Raw genomic sequence first — 21490 nt, forward strand, 5'->3', positions numbered from 1 at the left:
GGACAAACCAAAGCCCACACACACTAATGAAAACATTATCTTTAACATGGTTAGAATGATTTTGTCAAAATCCCCACCCACAGGCTCAGATTTCATATAATTCTAAAACACTCACAGGGGCAAAAATTGTCACAAAAAACATGATTTGGAGCTCGGGAAAATTAATGGACATCAAGCACAGTGTAAAACATCTTCCCTAATTTTTTTAGAACTATATCACTCTTGTGGTAGTTTTGAAGATTTTTTAATTGAAAACAGTCTCTTTTAGCTAAAGAAAATCAAAAAAAATAAATAAAGATATATAAAAACTACCCTTGAAGCGTGGAAGTGTCTGGGATCAATTTACATATCCTTGTATGGCTAGAATTATCGCCGGAAAGCATCAAAAGCCTCTCCAAGTGTGGTTGCTCCGAATGGCAAGAGTAGTGAACAAGGGGTATTTGTGGAATTTATTATGTCTATGAAAGCATGATCTGGGGATGTATTTAGCATTTATTGAAAGAAGGGAGAAAGAGCTTCACAAAGGTAATTTGTTTTATGACTTTTCTCGGTCATTAACCCATCCAAAACGATAGCTATTTATACGCTAAAATCTGTTCGACGAAATAACTGAAAGGGCCTTGGGGGCACTAAAGGCAGGGGATAAGGTAGGGGTTGGCTGGGCTGACAGGCACGAATTTTGTGCACAGCAGCATGGGCAGGGGTGATAGGCTTTGTGTAGCGCACATGGGGGGTGGTTGGGCTTTTGTGGCTTAGCCTAAATGGTGGGGGTTTGTCCTCTGCCGACACTCTTGGATGGGTCAAGTCGGGTTGACCCGGATTGGTTCCACCCGACTCGGATCAACCCAGTTTGACCCGACTTTTTTTTTTTAACAAACTTATTATTTTATTTAGATTCTATTTAAAGGCCCAAGTTTAATTATTAATATTTCTCAATCTATGTGGCTGATATTGACGTGCCACATATCGCCGTGAAGGTCTTGACACGTAATTTCCATCTGTATGGCTTATGTGGTAGAATTTTTGTCAAAAAGTGGCACGAATACCAAGAAAAGCACATAAATGGTGTTTAACGTCGATCAAAGTCCAAATGATACTAGAATTACATGAAATTTTTATTGCAAGCACAATATGACTAAGTAAAGTCATCCAAATGGTTTCAGGTGAAATCGGGTGGCTCGGGTACCAAGAACCGTGCCACGGGTAAAATGGTCATTTTTATAGAAGTTATCTAATTTGGCTGAAACTTTACGTAAAAGATTAATATGACCAAATGAGGTCATCCAAAGTGTTTCAGGCCAAATTAGGAGGTCCAGATACCAAGAACCATGCCAGGGGCAAAATGGTCATTTTGACAAATGATGTTAGATTGGAGTGAAATTTCACAGGTGGGCTTAAAATGGTTAAATAAGGCTATTCTAGGGATTTTGGCTCTACTTGGGACTTACAAAAAGTGGGGTAGGGTAAATTGGTTATTTTCTATCGTTTGGTCACCACGTGAGCTAGTCGGGCTTTGATCATCATCGCTGAGATACACATCCAAGGTGCCAAAATTTAGTGTTCACACAACCTTCAGCGCAAAATACGAGGCAAGTGAGTCCCATCAAAACACACATCACTTAGAGCATTTCTAGCCTGGACGGTTTTAACAGCATCTGCAACAGCATAAAAAACCACCCCTGCAGAAAAGGGTCTTTTTACACTTTAAACACTTCCAGCCTTGACTTGCACTTCAAGGACTTCAAGGAAGGTACGTACACTTAACACTTAGAGTTAAAAGCTGACCTTTAGGTGATCTCATTGTTCATCAAAGCGTGATTCATTCCCTTTTGTTCAAACTTTCCCCTTGACTGCCACGGTCTCAAGGTCACAGGTATCGACAGTTGGCAGTGTCGCAACTCCTATCAATGAAAATTCAAATTAACCTAAGAAATTATGGTGTATTTTGGGCATGGGTATAATAATTACTATGTTCATTCTCTATTGATTTATCAACTGTTGTTGGAATGATTTAGCCTTTAGATACTACATCAGTGATCCTAGTGGGAAAATAAAGCGTAGGTATATGCTCTAGTCATGCCACCTTGTGATACAGGGATCAAGGTGTGACAGTTAAGGTAAGAGTCTTGTTAAGAGAGTGATAATTGGATAGTCCATCATTAATAGAAGTTTTTTATATCGTTGATCGGTGAGAGATCTTGTTGATTCCTTATAGGATTGCACTTGCTCTCCGGTAGCATTATACGTGTTATATTGGGATTTGGATATGTATGTTGCTTTTTATGTGGAGATCATATCCTCACATGACTAGGTGTCTCGATCTGGGTCTGCCAGATGCTGTACGAGTAATAACCTGATAGGTCAAGGGTTGCTCCATGCGGTTATGGCTTTGCCATGTGTCGTGTTAATATTGGCGAGCCTTATTTAGGTATATTGCTATATATGATACGACATATTTAAATTTATGAAACTACCATTCTTCAATTAAATCATTACTCTTTTTTTTGGTAAGAATTAAACCATTACTTTCACTACTTAATTAATGATAAAACTCTATTATCAAGATGATATGAGATTATGATTATTAAAAAATAGTCTTGAGTAACATATAAAATCTAGTATTAAATTCTTAGGGTATTACACTCACTCCCAAAAATATGTTTATTTGTTTACAAAGACACTCCTCCATATTGATTATTTCCATTCCCTTCTCATTGTAAACATCGAGAACTCCAAAAGACCTTTTGCCTTTTCGCTAGGTGTAGTAGGGCCAACAGTCATGAAAGAGATTTTTTCAGCCTTTTTGCTAGGCATAGTAGGCCTAATGTCGGACAATAAAAGAGGGGTTTTAGTCAAATGTACCCCTCAAAATGCCCATTTGTCCAAATATATCTTTACAACTTTACAATTTACATGTGTTCTCTACTTTCAAAACATTGTAACACTTTCGTCCAGTCTGTGAGTCTCGGACATTAGACGTTAGTTACAAGGAATCTAATGATCAAAATGCCCTAGTGATAAAATCCACCAAAATTAAAGAGTAAAGTGATTAAATTGCCCTCGTCTTCCCCAAGTTATTTAGAATTTAAAATTGAAAATCAAACCTTAAACCATTTGATGAAGATGAACCCTAAAATCAATGAATCTATCCTTAATATCCGGATTGAGATAACTTTCTCCTAAAGTCAATGTATTGTTGTACGAATAACCCAGCAATATGATTCAAAATTCCAATCACCCTCTGAATTTTTTTTTTTTTTTTTTAAAAAAAATAATTTATTAAAGAGAAAGATGAAGTTCAAAGAAAGAGCCCAAAACCAGATTCCTTGATGAAGATACAAACAAGACAAAACGACAAAAGTCTAACCAATAAAAATCAAATTTAGAACATAGGTAAGAGAACAAGAAATAGCAGGACTGTAGAGCAGAGATATTTGAACAAACCTGTACATGTAGAAATCTTTCCCCTGTTCCAACTTCTTCTTGCAAGTGTAACAATAGCTCAAAAATCCATCAGAGGGATACGAAACGGAACCACCCAAGCATTTAACTTCCTGGGACAATTCAATTTCCTTTCTTCTTTCTGACAACTACCTAAATCGTTACCGTGACATTCTAAAATGCAGTCACCAAAAATGTGAGTTTTTATTGGGTTTGCACCGTGAGAAATTACACAAGTATAATCCTCAGATTCTTCTATTTCACGCAATCCGGGGCCAGAGCCAAAGGATACAGGGAGTGAACTCGGCTTCACGGCCAAAGAATTTTCAAAACTTGAGCCCCCACTCAATACCTGAGGGGAACCAACTTGGGCCATTTCCTTACCAGCCCCGAAATCTTCAAAATTCAAATTGGTGTTGATGTATGTTAAGCTATTCAGAGACATCGCTGAGCAGCTGGAATCTGACATAGAAGGCTGCACTTTTCTTACTTGCTCAGGTTCTAATCGGGTTTCTCCGGCTCCCAACACATTCTCCCAATTTCGCAGTTGCAGACGAGGACATTCAATCTGGGTACTTGGACAAACCGCAGGGATTTTAGGGAGGGAAGAATCAATTGAACAGTACAGATGGTTTCGGGAAGAAGGGTTGTTCATTCTCATCTGCAATCCAAACAGAATACTCTTACTCTACGAAATTCTAAGACCCTTACCAGATGTTAAGGATAGATTCATTGATTTTAGGGTTCATCTTCCCAAATGGTTTAGGGTTTTTTCTAAACGATTTGGGTGAAAGATGAGGGCAATTTGATCATTTTATTTTTAAATTTTGGTGGGGTTTTGTCACAAGGACATTTTGGTTATTAGAATCCCTGAAACAGTGAAACTAATTTCTGGACTGGACTAAAGTGTTCTAATATTTTGAATGTAAAGGGTATATATAAATTGAAAAATTGTAAAGGTGTATTTGAATAAATAGGCATTTTGATGGGGGAGCATTTGACAAAAACCCATAAATGAGATTTCGATACTATCACCCTGTAGGATTCAGATTGAAATCATGTGGTCTAGTATCAATTTTTTTAATTTTTGGTCTATCCTGTTGAAGGACTCACAGGCCAACTACAAGCTAAGGGGAAAGACTAAGAAAAACTCACAATCTACAACTAAGAATTGGGGGAGTAGAGAGGGGAGAGGAGTGCCTTTTTGACACAAAATGCAATCCAAGATAATCGATCCCTTGACCTCGTGGGAGGCATGCCCTCAACTTGCAATGTCTCCAACCAACCAAGCTAGCGATTGTTTACATCTAGTGGTAATTTATCTTCGTAGGATACGTACAAAAATAAGCGTACGTAGATCGTATGTGTAACAATTCATAGGTGGGAAGAAGGAAAGGAGTTGTTAAGATGACATCTCTTAATTTGTCCTGTATGACAGGCCTGTGAGTTATCTCTTATCTTTGTCGCGTCAGCATTGCTGTTGTTGTTATTTTGTGCATAAATGAATGAACGAGCACCAGCTATTTAATGTAATTAATAACCATGATAATGACTTCACTTTTATAATTTTACTTGCTCTACATTTTTGGCTTGCGTTTTTTTTTTTCAATTGGTAGAGAAGAGACTAGAGAGTGAGAGTCTGACTGCGTTTCTTTGTTATACTGATTTTATGTTACATGTGCGAGACGGTTTTCTCAGCAAACGGGACAAGGAAAGGCATCAAAAAGGCATCAATGATTTGCGGTTGCGAGAAATCAATATTCGTACATAATGAAAGATGTACACTAACGTTCCTAATCCAGCGGAGCGGTTCAGAGAATCTTTTTTTCTTAGAGTAAATTACATGCACCCTCAGATATTTATAATAATATCAAACCACCTCCCTTAGTTTTACTATTTCAAAAAACACCCTAATAACTCACGGTGTTAGTAAACTGTTAGTTTTGTAAGTACAAAGACTGTTGTACCCTTTTAGTTAAGTGAGTATTTTAAATCTCCATTTTACCCTTATTCTATTTCTTCTCCTCAAAACCCTCAAAAAAGAGTTAGGGTTTTGCCCTTGATTAATGTAGAATTATTATTTTGCCCTTGAATCTAAAACCCCCAATATCCATCTTCTTCTTCACATGACTTGCAACTTAATCTCTGTAACTTAATATGAGTATTTTTCAAATACGAAACGCACCACCAGGCCCATGCTCTCTAGATCTCTCCGTTGTCATCTTCCTCTTCTTCTCAATCAATCTTGGCCGCAGGCAACGAAATGCACCACCAGGCCCAAAACCATGGCCAATCATCGAAAATGTCAACCTCATAGGTCCTCTCCCCCACCGTTCCATTCACTTTCTTTCCCAACAATATGGTCCTTTAATCCAACTCCGCTTCGGTTCAGTACCCGTCGTAGTTGCCTCCTCTGTAAGCAGAACAAAAATTAGGGCATGGAATTGAGAAACAAGAAGAAGTGTTTTCAATTTATTTCATACCTCTCACATCACTGTCTCGGCAGAGCATGGTAGCCAACGTTGTTTTCCCACAACCACCAGGAGCACATAGCCCTAGAACCATAACATCCTCTCTAAACAATTGCATCTTCAATTCCATTAGAGGCACGTCCAATCCAAAAACCTTGTCCCTGATCTGAGGACCGGAGTTATCTGATCTCGAACTCTCCGATCTCAAACTCAACGTATCAAATTTGGTGATCATATCTTTCAGATCAAGCAGAATCTGTTTATTATGGAGCCAGTTATCAACAGGAACATCAATCTGAAAGAACTGCAGCAAAGTTTTATCCAATTTCAGGATTTTTTTCGAACGCCTACACCTCTTGAAGCAGTTCCAAGATGGAACAAAAGAACACTTCTTTACAAGCTTTTGGCCCTTCACTAACTCAGCCTTCAGTCTTACTATATCTTGTCTCTGGTGGTCTGTCAATTCAGCACTCAAACGATCTATTTCTTTGATTAGAGGAGTAATGGTTTCTAGAGTAGATTGGAGCTGCTCTAGATAGTATTTGAAATGATGTGCTTTAAGGATTACATCTGAAATCACTCTCTGCAACTCTTGAGCAGGCGGACCCAGAAGAAATCCTACCGGCAACTGCCCAGACATGGTTTCTCCTCCTGTCCAACCCTTTCCAATACTGAAACCCTAAAAACCCAAAAATCGAGGATTTTGATTAGATTCAAAGGACGGCATGGTATGGATCGATTGAGGTCATGTGAGGAACAAGACGACGGAGACAGAGTGACATTGACTGGTTTGGGGATTTATAGCAGCTTCGATTTTCTCTCTACAATAGCATCAGCAGCAGCAGCAACCACAAGCTACCGACAATGATTTCACGTAGCAATAGCAGCTCCGGCAATGAATTGACGCAGCAACAATAGCTCCGGCGATGATTTCATGCAACAACATCAGCTCCGGCGATGAATTGTCCTCTATGTAGTTCTCTGGAGAAGAAAGGCATAAGTTTAGAAGATGGGAGAAGGGTTAGGGCTTACCTTTATGTCTCATAAGGGTAAAATGGTCCATACAGAAATTTTAAGGGTAAAATAGGGTTTTATAAAGTTTAATTACAACTAACGTTTTAGAGTTGACGGTAGGGGTTTATTTGTAAGTTGTCCAAAATCCAGGTGGGTGCACATAACAAGTTAAACTATTTGGGGTGGTTTGATATTGTTACAAATATCTTGGGGGTGCATGTAATTTACTCTTTTCCTTAATATCTGTTTATGGTGATGCAACTGATTCAACCCATTTGGGTTGGTCTGGGTAAAGAAGGGAACCCATTTGAGCTTCTTGCGTCATTTTACAAACTCAATTCAATTTGAAATTGCTACTCTGTTGTTGATGAGCTTGTTTTGACCATTTGAGGTTGTTGGGATATGAATGACGCATGTGATGATGAAAAGGGGTACGTAACTTTTAGCTATCCTATTTTTAATACATTGGAACCAATGGTTTAGAGATATGCATAAATAAATGATTTAACGTGCTTTCTTGGAGGTTAGTAACTCATCCTCATCATCAAGTGCATGGAATTTCACTGAAAAGTTTGTCGAATTGATGGCCTGATTATTGTTTCGCGTTGGGGTTTGAGGTGTTTTTGTCAATTTAATTCATCTGCTTCACTATCTTTGCTCTTAGGACGAATTTGGCTAGAAGAATAGCCTTCTGAATAAGGATTGAGTTTTAGAGGAAGAACAGAGTAGTTGCTTCCAATGGAGGCAAATCGAGAACCATTGTTAAAGAAGGTATACTACGATGATTGCCCAGGTTGTAAGGTTGATCAGCTTAAAGAAACGAGGCGAGGCATACCTTACAGAGAGTTCTTTTATGTATGGCTTGTGGTGCTGTGCAACGGTAAGCACTCATATAATGTTTATTCTGCTTTGTGGGAGTGCTTAATTAGTTTAGCTTGGAAGATTGATTCATTAGCGTTGTTGTGTCTCTTGGTACTTATGATGATGAGATGGGTAAAACTATTGGTAGCAGCTTAGGTTGTTTAAATAAATGATTGGAATGAATGAATGAATAAATATACTCTGCAAATTTCTGGCCGTCGTTTAGGAACTTATTTTAACATTAGATGCAATTTGTGACAGATCATTGCATGCGTTTATTATCTCAAGTAGAATCCAGATGATTCAAAGTTCATTTGAAGTACACTGAATTTAGCAAAGGCAAAAGAGTTTTGAAGTGCTTTAGAAAAACATAAAAAATGACCCATAACGTCGAAGGATAATGAGTAAGAAAAAGTTAGGAAGCTGGATATAGCATATCAGCACAATAAGAGTGTATTATTTGAGAAAAAAAATAATTCAAACCATATTGATGAAATAAATATTAAAAAAGTTTAGACATGAAATATGGCATGATGGATGATGATATCTTTTTACTGATTCTCTCTCTCCTTTTTTTTTTTTTTTTTTTTTTTTTTCATTTTGGTAGGACTATGAATGATTCTGGCTGAAGAAAAAGCTGCACCCATAAAACATGAAAATATTTGGATAATAGGAGACTCCTTTTTCTTCTGATTTCTTACATACATCTAGGTTGGGCTGGAGCTCAAGAGCTCTTTTGAGTTAATAGTCATCAGTAATGAAGTTGAGTTGTCTTTATCATCAACATCATCGTCATTATCATGATGATATACCCCAGAAATGTTTTGAGTGTGCCAACTCCGTCCAAAATCGAGAATATGTGGACTTTTCACCTGGAATTAGAAAGTTTGTAAAAGAATGGTTGGAAGAAGGGGTGCAGGGTGAGTGCGAATGACTGTGTAGGGAAGTATCAAAGACTGTTGGGGAAGTTGATAACTATGTAGGGAAGTATCAAAGACTGTTGAGGAAGTCGATCTACCTCTTCTTACTTGTCTGGATATTGTTTATGCCGTTGGGGTAGTGAGTCAATTCAATGCACACGCACCTAGAGTGGGCATTTAGATTTTGTGTATCATATTCTTAGGTACTTGAAGTCCAGTCTAGGAAAAGGATTGCTGTTCACTAGACATGACCATTTGAAAATTGAGGGGTACACTGATGTTGATTGGGCAGGCTCTGTTGTTGATAGAAGGTCTATATTAGGATATTCCACCTTTATGGGTTGGAACCTGTGATGTAAATCAGCTGTCGCAAACCAGCCACAGGTGTAGGGATTCCCCTACACCAGCACTAAATCATGGGATTAGGTTTAGAGTTTATTTGATTTTTATTTAGTCTTTTATTTGAGTTCTAGTTGGAGTTGTAATCCTGATTGGGATTTAGTTTTGGATCCTAGTTGGGAATCCTAGTTCTACTTTGAGTCCTAGTTTGAGTTTGATTTTTAGTTTCTATGTTCAGCCGTTGTGGCTATAAATATAGTTGTAACTGCTCAATTGAGCCCATGATTGAATGAATACAAAGTTTACTTATAGCATTGTGAATCCTAAGATACCTGTTCTATTCCCTATCCCCTTTCTATCGAATTCTTCAACATCCCCAGCTCTGCCCTATTCGTTCAATTGAGGCATCTATCTTATTGCTGGAATTTCTCTGCTGGTTCAAGAGTATTTATTAATAACAGATCTGAAGACTAACTTCAGTATTCAAGGAGGCCAATCGATCACTGCTTGAAGAAGAATCAGACCACAGCTCTGCTGGGATTTGGGTTTTCTCCATTGAAGCTCAATCTGCCTGTCTTCAAGTTCCTGCTGCTGCAACTTCTGAATTCTATTTCAATTTATTGAATCTGGGTTTGGAGCGCAGCCTGCAAGCATTATCTTCTCTCATTCCAGATCTGATATTGTTATGCTAAAAATTCTTCAACCAGTGAGGTTTGGTCGGAATGAAATACGACACTCTGACCGATTGTGGCTGTCTAGGGTTCTACTCGCGCCCCGGTAATCTGAGGACTTCTCAGGGACAGAAAACAGACAAATGACCCAAACAATGGGATAGAATTGCAGTTAGATTACTTGACTTGAACGATCTACGGTGCAAATCAAAAGGGTGCATAAAGCGAAACAAGAAAACCTTAAGTTCACACCATCATGAAAGAAAAGAAAGACAATGCAAGAAAAGTAAAGATAAGTAAAAATTGCAGGTTGGTTATGTGTTTGATTGATGCCATCTCTCTGCTCCCCCTGCTTATTTATATAGTAGGTATAACCGCAGGAGATGATTCCCTTGATTATCGGCCATGATTATGCCACGTTTAAGCAGCCACTTCTTCTCAGTTCAAACTGCAAAGAAACTGCCTGTAGTGGTAACCGCCCCTCCACCTTGGCCGATGAAACAACTTCTGACCAAAGGTGCCAAGATACCATTGGTCACCCCGCTTGGCCGAGCTGCCTTGTGACCGAGGACCCCTTCTTGACCGTGACAAGGTAGAGCGAAAACTGGGTGTAAACAATGCCTCTCACGAGTTGGGAGGTCGATTAAAGGAGCCCTCGAAACTTGTGCCTATCCCAGTTTTGCTCAAAGTATCTTCTACCTTGCCGTAATGTGATGTGACTGTGATTGCTGAAGAGTCGCCAGTTACGGACATGTGGTCCAATCACGTTCTGGCGCTCGCGCCTTTTGGATTATCCTCGCCGTTTCCGAAGGCAATCATAATTCCTTTTTGAGTTTCAAAACAAAGGACAAAAACCCTTCTTAAACCCTCAGCCTTGCTTGGTTGCACGATAACCCCTCATCTCCCCTCTTGTCTTCTCTGCATCGCTTTCCAACCTTGTCCTTCTACAATTCTGGGTACATGGCTGCCAAAGAAGACGCCGATGACACCCGGACTGCCGTCGAGAAGCTTGAGGCCAAACGCACCAGTTTGCACCCCGCGGTGAACCTTGGGGTGCTTATCCCACGATCAGGTCACTGCGTGCTAGGCCCCATCTTTAAGGACCCCTCTGCCACTCAATGCCTTAAAGACTTCCCTGCTCACCTAGCTGAGTGCCTCTTATTCCGTAAAGGCATTCCGACCACTTTGAAGTATAGACCTGCTGTCGTGAAGCGTCACTGGGCCGACAACTATCCTGAGTGCGATGATAGGGTAAAGAGAATGTCCATTGCAAAAGAGGCAATTTGGAAGGAGCTTGGCATCTACAATGTCATCCAGATGTCCATTGCGTATTATCCCTGTGATGCCGATTTTCTTCACGCCGCTCTCCATTTTTGGTTACGCTCAACTAACTGCTTCGACTTTAGCTTTGGGATGATGGGGCCAACCCTTCTCGACATAGGGGCGCTTTTGGGCCTAAAGTCTATCGGCGAGGAGATTAATGGCAGCTCCGATTGCTCTAGGATTGGCTGGGACCTGAATCTCACGAAAAATGCCAGCTACACCTCCTACCTCTCTCAGTGCCGGAAACAAAGTGGTCCAGTAAGCAAACAAGAGTATGTCGCTTTTCTTCTGTTTTGGATCTGTCGCTGCCTTATCTGTACCTGGGCCGACAAGATCACTAAAGCCTACCTCAGCCTTGCCAATGCTTTGGTTGCTGGCCACTCCGTAAATCTTGCAGCTTTCGTTCTCTCCTCCTTGTACAGGGGTTGCAACGATATGGTTGAATCTGGCTTCGCCTATGGCGGAGGCCCCTTCTGGGTCTTGCAGCTGTGGCTGAGTGCCTACTCCACAGAATTCAGTCCAGCCCCTCTGGCCGTCGAGTTTTCGGCCGTTGGTTTCAAACTACTCCGGCCACCGCCGTTGCACTCTCCCTCAGAGTGCTTTGATCTCTTCTTTCATCTTAAAGATGTCCGTCCCTCGGCCTCTTTTACACCGTTCCATTCTTTCAACAGTCTGCCTGGTTGGCTTGGTGAAGCGATTGCTGATCCAGCCGCCCATGGGGATCTTTGGGGCTCATACCTGACCTGTCGAGATCTTTGCTATGGAGTGTTCCTTAAACACAACAAGAATAATATAAGAGGACAGAGCCCTACAACCCCCAGCTTTTGGCTCGTCAGTTCGGTCTCACACAGGCCATTCCAGTTCCCTGCTATTTCTCTGTCTCGAATGGTGGCCCTGAGTGGCACCTCATAAAAGTTTATGACAAAATTGTAGATGTGACCCTCTTGAGTGGTCTAGCCCTCTCAGCCTTCCAGCCGTGCTGTTTTTCTCCTCTGCCTGCGACCAGTGAAGGTTTTGATGCATGGTGGTCTCAATACTACTTTTGGTCGAGTGAGGACGAGGCTGATACTTGGGAGGAACAACAATCTTCCACATCTAGCCAGCTTGGTTCCAAGAGCTCAAAGTTACCGCCGTCGTCAAAGAAAAGACCGGCGCCCAGTGAAGGTAATGCCTCTGGTAATTGCAACATGATTCTTTCTTTTCCTGACTGCTCCAAACCTCCGCTGATTAGTCTTTGACTGCAGATGTAATGACCGTAGACTCCGCATGTAAGGACAAAGAAGATAAGAAAGGAAAAGAAAAAGCGAAAGGAAAGAAGCAACATACCCCCAATCGGACTCGCCTAGAAACGGCCAAGATCAAGAAGGCCAAGAGTGAAGGCGCCAACGGCAGTGAGGATCATGTCCCTTTGAAAACAGTGATGACCCGCCGATTACAACTTAGGCCTGCCCCTCAGTCGAACCAATCAAATGTGAAGGAACAATAGGGTGAAGAGACTGGCAAAGCCTTCTAGTCTAGGCTTTCTCGGTCAAGCTCGAGTAAGTTCACCTCTTCCACCCTCAAATCTGGTGCACCGAAGGATTCTGTTGCGCCGGTTGTCTTACTTTCCACTCCAGTCAAGCAAGATTCAAGCTCTGTCTTCCCTATGAAGCCCATTGGGGAAAGAAGTCCTCTCGCACCGTGAGAGCTCTCAATGCCAGCCACTTCTCACGTGTCTCCAGCCAAGGTAGATCTCTGTGTTACTTCCCCTGTGAAGAATATTGGGGAAAGAAGCCCTCTGAAGCTAGTCCCAAAGTCATCGGGGTCGACCGTCGCTGCACCTGAAGCCATCACCTCCCTTGCCGTAGTTGCACCAAGCCCTATCAAGCTAGCTAAGACAAGAATTGCACTTCCACAAGCAGCCCCAACCTCTGAGAAGCATTCACCTTCACTGCCTCCCATCCAAGAAGAAGAAACAGAAGGCGGAGCCACGGCTCCCTTGAAGCCTGTGTTGCAGGTACGTACTTCGTCCTTGTCTCAGACTAACCAATGTGACCCGAATATTTTTGACCTTTGATTCTTTTTATCGCCAAAAGAAAAGGAGGAAAACTCTGTAGCCCTGCTATTGGATTCCTTGGACGATCTCTTGGCCGTAGGCTCTCCTGGCCCCCTTGCCACCGAAGAGGCTGTACTCACGCCGTCGGGTACCCTTGAGGTTGCAGCGGCATGGCGAACCATGGGTGAACACAGTTTTCTTACTGTGGAACAAATTCTCACTCAACACAAGGCCGAGCCCATGATGGATGCAGTTCAAACAATCATTGCCAGCCCAAGCTACAACTATGAATAGCACACGACAGCCCTTAGCTACACAGAACTCCTTCGCCTGATAGCCCATAGTCTGCCCCCGGCTTTCCAGGCACTGAGAGATGAAAGGGATAATTCAAGACTGAAGGCTGAAAAGAAAGTCTTGCTCACAACCCTCTCGACCAAGCTACGAGGTTATCAGCAAGAGGAAGTAGATCTCAGAACGAGTTAGCTAACTTGGAGTGCCGTAGGAAGGCTGTCTCTGAGAAACTGGATCGGGTCAAAGCTGCTTTGGCTACTGGGGTCTCCTTTGCCACTGCAGAAAAGGAAGCATTCCGCATCATCTTATCGACGGAGGAGAAGCTCTCACGCTAGGTAGCCTTTTCGCGATTGGAGATTAACAGGGTTGCGAAGTTGCTGGAGCAGGTTCGAGGAGACTTGGAGGGTAAACCAGAATCTGCATGATGCCATAGGAAACTCTCTCTCATTTTGGCCGATCCTTGATGATCTGGCCCTTGGTACTTGTCATTTTGTGATGGATGGCCGATACATCTCGGCCTGAACAATCTTTTTCTTTTTCCTTTTATTTCTTTGGATGGCCGGCTCTTGGCCTTTAATCATTTTGCAACCTCCCACATTGTTGGGTGGTACCTCTTCAAGTATTTGCCATTCAACGGCCTTAGCTACACTTGGCCGTCCACAGTTCTCAAGCAATATGCCCCACCCTTTAGGACCTGATGCACCATGAACGGTCCTTCCCAGGTGGGTGACCACTTCCCAAATTTGGGGTCTTTGTGTCCAATTGGCAACATGGCTTTTAGGACTAGGTCAGATTCAGCGAATGACTTAGGCCTGACCGTTTTGTTGTAAGCCTTAGCTACTTTGGCTTTTTGGGCCCGCACCCGGTCAAGAGCCAACAGACGCTCTTCGGCTAGGTCAGCGAGCTCAGCGAGCTCAGCCATCATAGAATCTCTGTACTGACTGGGAGACATTTCGTACTGTCTTGCCACCTGTAGGGACTTCACGGTCACCTCATGGGCAAGATGGCATCCTGATTGAAAGTCAACGTATAGGGGGTTGTCCCCGTCGCTGTCCTCTTTGAAGTTTTGAAGGCCCACAACACTTTTGACTGCATCTCCGCCCAGGATCTTGGGTTATCATCGATAAACTTGGACAAATTTACCTTGATAACTTTATTGCTTGCCTCTGCTTGACCGTTGCCTTGTGCATAATAGGGCGTCGAAAAGGTAACAATGATGCCATACTCCTGGGCGAACTGGGACACTTCCCCCCAGAGAACACTAACACATTGTCACAAGTGAGGGTCTCATGCAGGCCGAAACGATGTATTAACTCGCGATTCACAAACCTAATCACTTCAGCCTGGCCGACCGATTTCATTGGCACAGCTTCAACCCACTTGGTAAAGTAATCGGTTGCCACGATAACAAACACATGCCCCTGAGCTGATGGGGGAGTCACCTTCCCAATCAGATCAAGGGTCCATCCCCTGAACGGCCATAGCTTGACGATGGGATGAAGCTGCGTTGTAGGCACTCCTTGCATGGGCGCATGCCTCTGACAAGCTTGGCACCCTTTCGCATGCTTGATGCAGTCCTGGAAAATGGTTGGCCAGTAATAGCCTTGGCGCTTGAGTAACCATCTCATCTTAATTCCGTCCTGATGGGAGCCACAAATCCCCTCGCGTGCTTCGGCTATGACGAGCATAGACTCATTCGGTCCGATGCACTTAAGTAGAAGATCATCTTGGCCCCGCTTAAACAACTCATCTCGGAGCAGGAGATAGTTCAATGCGCGGTATCTCGTCTTTTGGTCTACCTTAGCATTAGGATTCTGAAGGTAATGGATGACCGGGGACCTCCAATCTGGCTGAACCTCATCCAAATTCCCCACCTCAAACGCTCCTTCCTCCAAGATGGACGAGAAAGTATTCTTCTGGATTATAAACACCTTCTCGACCTCGCCCTTTGAGAACAAACACTTGGAGCGGCTTGGGTAATGCCGTTCGCCACATTATTCTCTGCTCGTGGGACATGGTTGACCGTGCTGTCATCAAACTGGCCCAAACACTCCTGAGCTAGAGAGAAATATGGGAGTAAGGTCTGGCTCTCACAACGGTACTCCTTAGCTAGGTGCTTGATGACCAACTGGGAATTACCAACGACTTCCACATTCCGGGCTCCTAAAGCGTTAAGGGTCCTGAGGCCGATTATCAAGGCCTCATACTCAGCTTGGTTGTTCGTGCATGGAAAGCAGAGCTGGAAGGTAAGGTGGGCCTCAACACCGGTGGGGGACACCAATACTATCCCTGCTCCTACTGAGGCATGAGTCTTGGATCCATCAAAGAATAATCTCCATGGTATCTGTGCGATGGCGTTTACCCCCTCGCCCATGTCTGCCTCCCCTAACTTGAGTGGAGGATGTACTGCAAGGAAGTCAGCCAAAGCCTGGCCTTTGAACGATTTCTAGGGTACGTAGTGGAGCGAGAACTCCGTTAAAGCCATCATCCATTTCCCTATCCGCCCCCTTATAATCGGTCTGGAGAGCATATACTTAATAATATCTGTTTGGCAAAGGACCAACACCGACGTGGGCAGTAAATAGTACCTTAGTTTTGTACAGGCGACGTACAACGTCAGGCAAAGCTTCTCGATGGGCACGTACTTCCTCTCGACATCGGTGAGAGTACGACTTAAATAGTAAACAGCTTGCTCGAAGCCAGCCTCATTGTCTTGAGCGAGTAGGCTCCCAATTGACTCTTCTGAGGCTGAGATATACAGCTTGAGCGGCACCCCCTTTCGTGGTGGCATTAATACACGGGGTTTGGTCAAATAGCGCTTTAGCTCTTCAAAGGCCTGCTGCTGCTCAGCCCCCCAGCGGAACTCGTCGCTTAACCGAAGCAGTAGTAATAGAGAAAAAGCCCTTACTCGGCCAGCGGAGTTAGAGATAAACCTCTTGAGGCAGTTAATCTGCCCCAAAAACTTCTGTAGCTCCTTATTCTTAGGGGCCAGCGTCTGCATGATTACCTTAGTCTTGTTCTTATCAACCTCAATTCCTTTTTGATGCACCAGGAAACCAAGGAAATTTCCTGCTGATACCCCAAAGGCACATTTAAGGGGATTCTTCTTGAGGCCGTGACGCCTCATCCGCTCAAAGGACCTCCGAAGATGCTCAAGGTGCTCTTCCTGACTCATAGACTTAACCACAACGTCGTCGATGTACACCTTTAAGAAATGGCCAATCATGTCGTGGAAAATGAGGTTCATTCCCCTTTGATATGTGGCCCTAGTATTCTTTAGGCCGAAAGGCATCACGACCCACTCAAATGTCCTAATTGCTCCAGGACACCTAAAGGCCGTTTTGGACACGTCCTTCTCAGCGATGAATATTTGATTATACCCCGAATGCCCATCTATGAATAACATGATCTAATGCTTCGCGGTCGAGTCGACCAGCATGTCAGCCATCGGCATTGGGTACTCGTCCTTGGGGGTCACAGCATTTAGGTCTCGGAAGTCTATACAGACTCTTAACTTTCCGTTCTTCTTAAGGACGGGAACGACGTTCGCCAGCCATTGGACATAGCGAATTGGCCGAATAAACCTTGCTTTAAGAAGCCTCTCAATCTCGTCCTTTATCTTCACTACAACCTTAGGCGACATACGCCTAGGGAGTTGTTTGACCGGTTTGCATCCTTCCAAGATAGGCAAACGGTGCTCAACAAGTCTCCGGTTTAAACTAGGCAATTTGGTATAGTCCCAAGCAAAGCAATCTTTATATTCCATTAACAAATTTACAATAGACGACCGGAAGTCCGGGGAGAGCAGGCCACTAATAAATGTTGGCCTCTTGACGTCCCCGGAGCCTAGATCGATCTCCTCGAGCGGATTCTGAACTTCGGCCAGTGTCTCTTCTATCTTGGGGGTGCCGGCCGGAGATGCTTTAGCTCCAATCCTCGGCCTGAGTTGTCACTATGGGTCAAGCACTCAGCTATATGGGCCTGAGCCGGCTCTAGACGTTGCTCCAGGCTGTAAAGACTTAGCCTCCTTATTATATCTATTGCTACGCCTTCCTTCTCGGGCCTTCTATCCATCAAACCCAACTTTACTTAGCGTAGGCCCGTCAACATCTGACGGCCTAAGGAACCCAGAAAGGCATAGCTCAATTGCTCGGCGTCTTCGGCTACTGTGGAGGCCATGGCCATTGCTGTTGGTCTCCCATCCTTGTCTTGCCCAACGAACGTAATAGGGGTGATTTCCCCGCCGTAGAGCCTAGCCTCTACGTGATTCGCGTTGACTAGAAAAGGCCTGCTGTCAGCGCTTCCCCACTCGATCTTCCCCTTGTCATTCTAGAAAACCAGCAACTGATGGAGGGATGAAGGGATACAACTGTTGGCATGGATCCAATCTCGCCCCAGCAAAGCATTATAATTGGCATCGGTGTTCATAACAAAGAAGGCGGTTAAGGACTCCTTGCCCCCAATTCTGAGATCGATTAGGAGTATCCCCTTAGGTTTAGTGGCCCCACCAAGGAAATTAGTGATCGAGACGTCTACTGACAAGAGCTCGGCCTCGTCATAGCCCAAATGCTTCATCATCCTTGAGGGTAGAATGTTAACTGCAGCTCTGTTGTCGACCAGAACTCGCGACACAGACTTCCTATTCATCTGGACGTTGATGTACAAAGGCTTTACATGTTGTGTCATCTCTTTGCTAGGCTTCTCGAAGCTCACACTCAATTGGTAGACTGCTGCTCTTTGGCCGCTGCCCCTGCATCGGTCACATCGATCGACAATAAGCTATAAGGGACAGGAATCTCAGCTACGCTTTTGGGGTCGACACCTATGATTATAGGACCGCCATCTTCCTCCTCGAACTCCTCGTCAACAATGTCCACAAACTCACAGTTTGACTGGTACACCTGGGGTAGCACGTAGACCATGTTGGCCGGGGCCTTGAATAGAACTGGTGTCTTTACCGGTACCAGAACTATGCCGACCATCATGGTTTGAATAAACCACTGAAGCTCAAAATCATCAGTATACTCTTGCTCTGAATAGTTGAAAGTTCCTCTCTCGGGGGAGGACGGCTCAGATTTGGTCATCCCCTTTTCTTCTCCTGCCGAGGCAAGGTACCCTGAGGTCAGCTGCTGATCCACCTCAAAGCTTGCTTCAGGTTCTTTACTTGTGGCCGCAGGTTTTGTCTCAATCAATACCTTCTCCATCCCCTTTGAAAGGGGCTTGACCTTCTATTGGCTGCTTCCTCTGCCAGCCTCCAGCTGACCTGTGGAAGTGAGGTGTCCCCACTGTCATCCTTCTCCCTTGGAAGCCTACGTACCTGTCGCCTTTGCTCCTCTCTGGTCGGGAGAGTATCTGCTCGGTCAGGATGCCCCTGAGCTGGTGACGTACCGCAGCTTGCTGCCTCTGCAGCCTGCGTTTCTGAGTTCTGGTCATCCTCCTCCCTTGGTCGAAAGGGAACTTTGGATGTCTCGCTACATTCCACTGATAATCCCTCTCGGCCCTCGATTGGGGAATCACCATCCTGGGTGGATAAGGTGCGGAGTAACCTCTTGGTGGCCCTTCTCGCGCTTCCTGCTCCAGTATGGTGACGGCTGACTGCAGATGCGTCAGCGCCAATGCTGACGGCCTTGCCAGTAGATCCTTGGCTGATGGCTTCCGCCGTGACCTTCCCTCGGTCTGCCGGTCAGCTGACGGTGTTGATCCTCTTCCACGATTCGTCTTCTTGTCCTAGGTTCCGATTGCCGCGGGGAATCCCTTGACCGTCCACAGTCGTACGCAGTGGCAGGGTGCCTCAGCCCACCTTCTCTGCTGGCGACTGCAGGCCGTGCGAGCTTCGCCTCTCTGCCCCTTGGCTAATCATCCACCAGAGGGGCACTCGACTTTGCTTGAGGCTTGTTCTCGTACAGTTTCTTGAAATGCCACAAACCCTTCATTGGAAGCACCGATCTGGTAATGGCTCAATGGCCTTTGGATCAACTCCCCTCTTCTTTTCCTCAGATAAGTGTTGGAGATGCTTCAACGTGACTAATGGCTCTTTCCTCTTGAGTAGGCACAGCTTTGACAGGTCAGCATCTACCATGTTGACCGACTGAAACGGATTCTCGTCAACCAACATAATTCCTTTCCCCTTGTCAGGGAACTTCAGGCGCCCATCATTAATAACTTTCTGTAATGCCATGTGCAAGACAATACAACCATTAGTATTATGAGTAAAAGAATTGTGCCATTTGCAATACCTTTTCCCCTTAATCTCCTCGGCCAAGGGTATTTGATGTCCCTCCGACAACTTCATCTGTTTGTCCTTCAAAAGGTGGTCGAAAATTGACTCGGCCTTGGATATATCGTAAGAGTACCGAGCCCTGCTATCCAGATTCTTGGCCGGGGTCGATTTTGGTGTTGGGCTTGCCCCGGTACACTCGGCCATGGGAGACAGAGCCTTGCACACACAGGGCTTTCCTAAGACTATCTCGGCAATGCTAACTTCGGATTCCTCATCGACCTCGAAGCCTGAGAAATTCACTGGACTTGGACTAGGGGTCGTAGCCCTTATGATTGCCAAGGCTGGTTGCTTATAATAAGTTCCTGAGGACGAAGCCTTTCGGTCTTCCTCCTCCTTGAGGAGCAACTCATAGCTGGTGCCTTGGGCCACGAGCTGATCGAGGTCTGGGAACTCCTGACTGGTAAAAGGCTTTCGTAACTCGAAAGAGAGACCGCTTAGGGCCATCTTAGCGTACTCTGGCTCTTGCAAAATAGTCAGGCACTTGAATCATGCCAACTTGAACCTATTAACAAACTTCGCGGCTGACTCATCGGGAAACTGGCAAATGCGTGCCAAATCCGCTATGGAGACGAGGGGGTCAATCCAGTAGAACTGAGCATGGAATTGATCCTCCATCTCGTGCCAAGTTTGAATCGAGTCGGCTGACAAGTTAATGTACCAAGTAAACGTTGAACCGGTCAGGAAATTTGGAAACAGCCTAAGCTTCATGACTTCATTAGCCCCCAAACTTCCACACTGGGCTACAAACCTTGCTATGTGCTCGGCGGTAGACGTATTGTCCTCCCCCGAGAACTTAGCAAACTGTGGAATTTTCTGAGTGTACCTAGAGTCCAACTGGTCATAATACTCTAGATAAGGCTTTCTATAGATTGGCCGTGTGATAGGCCAAAATAAGGGGTTAATCTGTTCCTGGATCAGTCAGGTTTGATCCTCCTGGTTAACGAGTACCTGATTGGCTTGCTCCGCAACCACTGGCTGTCTCGGCCGGACCTCTGCCTGCCCCTCGTTGGAAGGTGGAGGAAAATGACCAGCATACGGCCATTCTGGCTATGGCAGGTTCATCCTAGGCACCGCCGGTCTCTGATAGAAACTTGTACTCGCACGACCAGCACGCTTTCCACCTCTAGCCTGGAATCCTGCTGTTTGGCCAGCCGTGGTGACCGGCACGGCTGGGTTCCCAATCTACACTGCCGGAGCAGTGGCTCCATTCTAGGGGAACGAGGCCTTTGCCGTTGCGCCACCCGGCTGTGCCGGCTGGCTGGACGAACTTCTTGCCTGACTGAGAGCTCCGGGATAAGTTCCCTGAGCCGCCGGCACGCCATCTCCTGTTCCCACCATGCTGCCGACTTGAATGGCTGGAGCCTGACCAATCCGAAGTTGGGCAACCTGAGGTGGCCGCTGCTGGGCCATGAACATCGTAACTAACTCTTCGAAATGGGCCTGGGTGCCTTTATAAGCCTGGGCCATGGAAGTCACGATAGCCTTCATGTCCTCTATCCCTGATTGCAGGAAGTGTTTCAGCAGCCGTGCGAGCCTGCCCTTGCAACAATGCAGCCACATAAGGAGGCACAACAGCATCCAACTGCTGTTCACCTTGCGCGACCAACTGATCAGCATTTCCGTGGTCAGACTCATCTGTATTGCTATCCTTGTTACGTTGACTTGCTCTGGTTTAGACACCATCGCTATCGAGTGTCCCATCGGATATGCCAAAAATGTTATGCTAAAAATTCTTCAACCAGTGAGGTTTGGTCGGAATGAAATACGATACTCTGACCGGTTGTGGCTGTCTAGGGTTCTACTCGCGCCCCGGTAATCCGAGGACTTCTCAAGGACAGCAAACA

The 21490-nt window shown here is 44.8% G+C and overlaps 2 protein-coding genes across 2 annotated transcripts in view; one reads left to right on the forward strand and one right to left on the reverse strand.

Annotated features, from left to right (window-relative positions):
- Positions 1-5913: 5913 nt before the first annotated feature.
- On the reverse strand, positions 5914-6570 carry LOC122643505 (probable disease resistance protein At5g66900). The gene has a single exon (XM_043837121.1). The coding sequence runs from the start codon at positions 6550-6552 to the stop codon at positions 5914-5916; it is 639 nt and encodes a 212-aa protein (XP_043693056.1). The 5' UTR covers positions 6553-6570.
- A 951-nt stretch (positions 6571-7521) lies between these two features.
- LOC122644160 (protein ZINC INDUCED FACILITATOR-LIKE 1-like) overlaps positions 7522-21490 on the forward strand; it is a 114097-nt gene continuing 100128 nt past the window's right edge. Inside the window, exon 1 of the mRNA XM_043837776.1 lies at positions 7522-7806. Coding sequence (XP_043693711.1) covers positions 7665-7806 — 142 coding nt within the window. The 5' untranslated portion in view covers positions 7522-7664. The remainder of the gene's footprint in view (positions 7807-21490) is intronic.

The sequence above is a fragment of the Telopea speciosissima genome, chromosome 10 (genome assembly GCF_018873765.1).
Source record: "Telopea speciosissima isolate NSW1024214 ecotype Mountain lineage chromosome 10, Tspe_v1, whole genome shotgun sequence".
Taxonomy (NCBI): domain Eukaryota; kingdom Viridiplantae; phylum Streptophyta; class Magnoliopsida; order Proteales; family Proteaceae; genus Telopea; species Telopea speciosissima.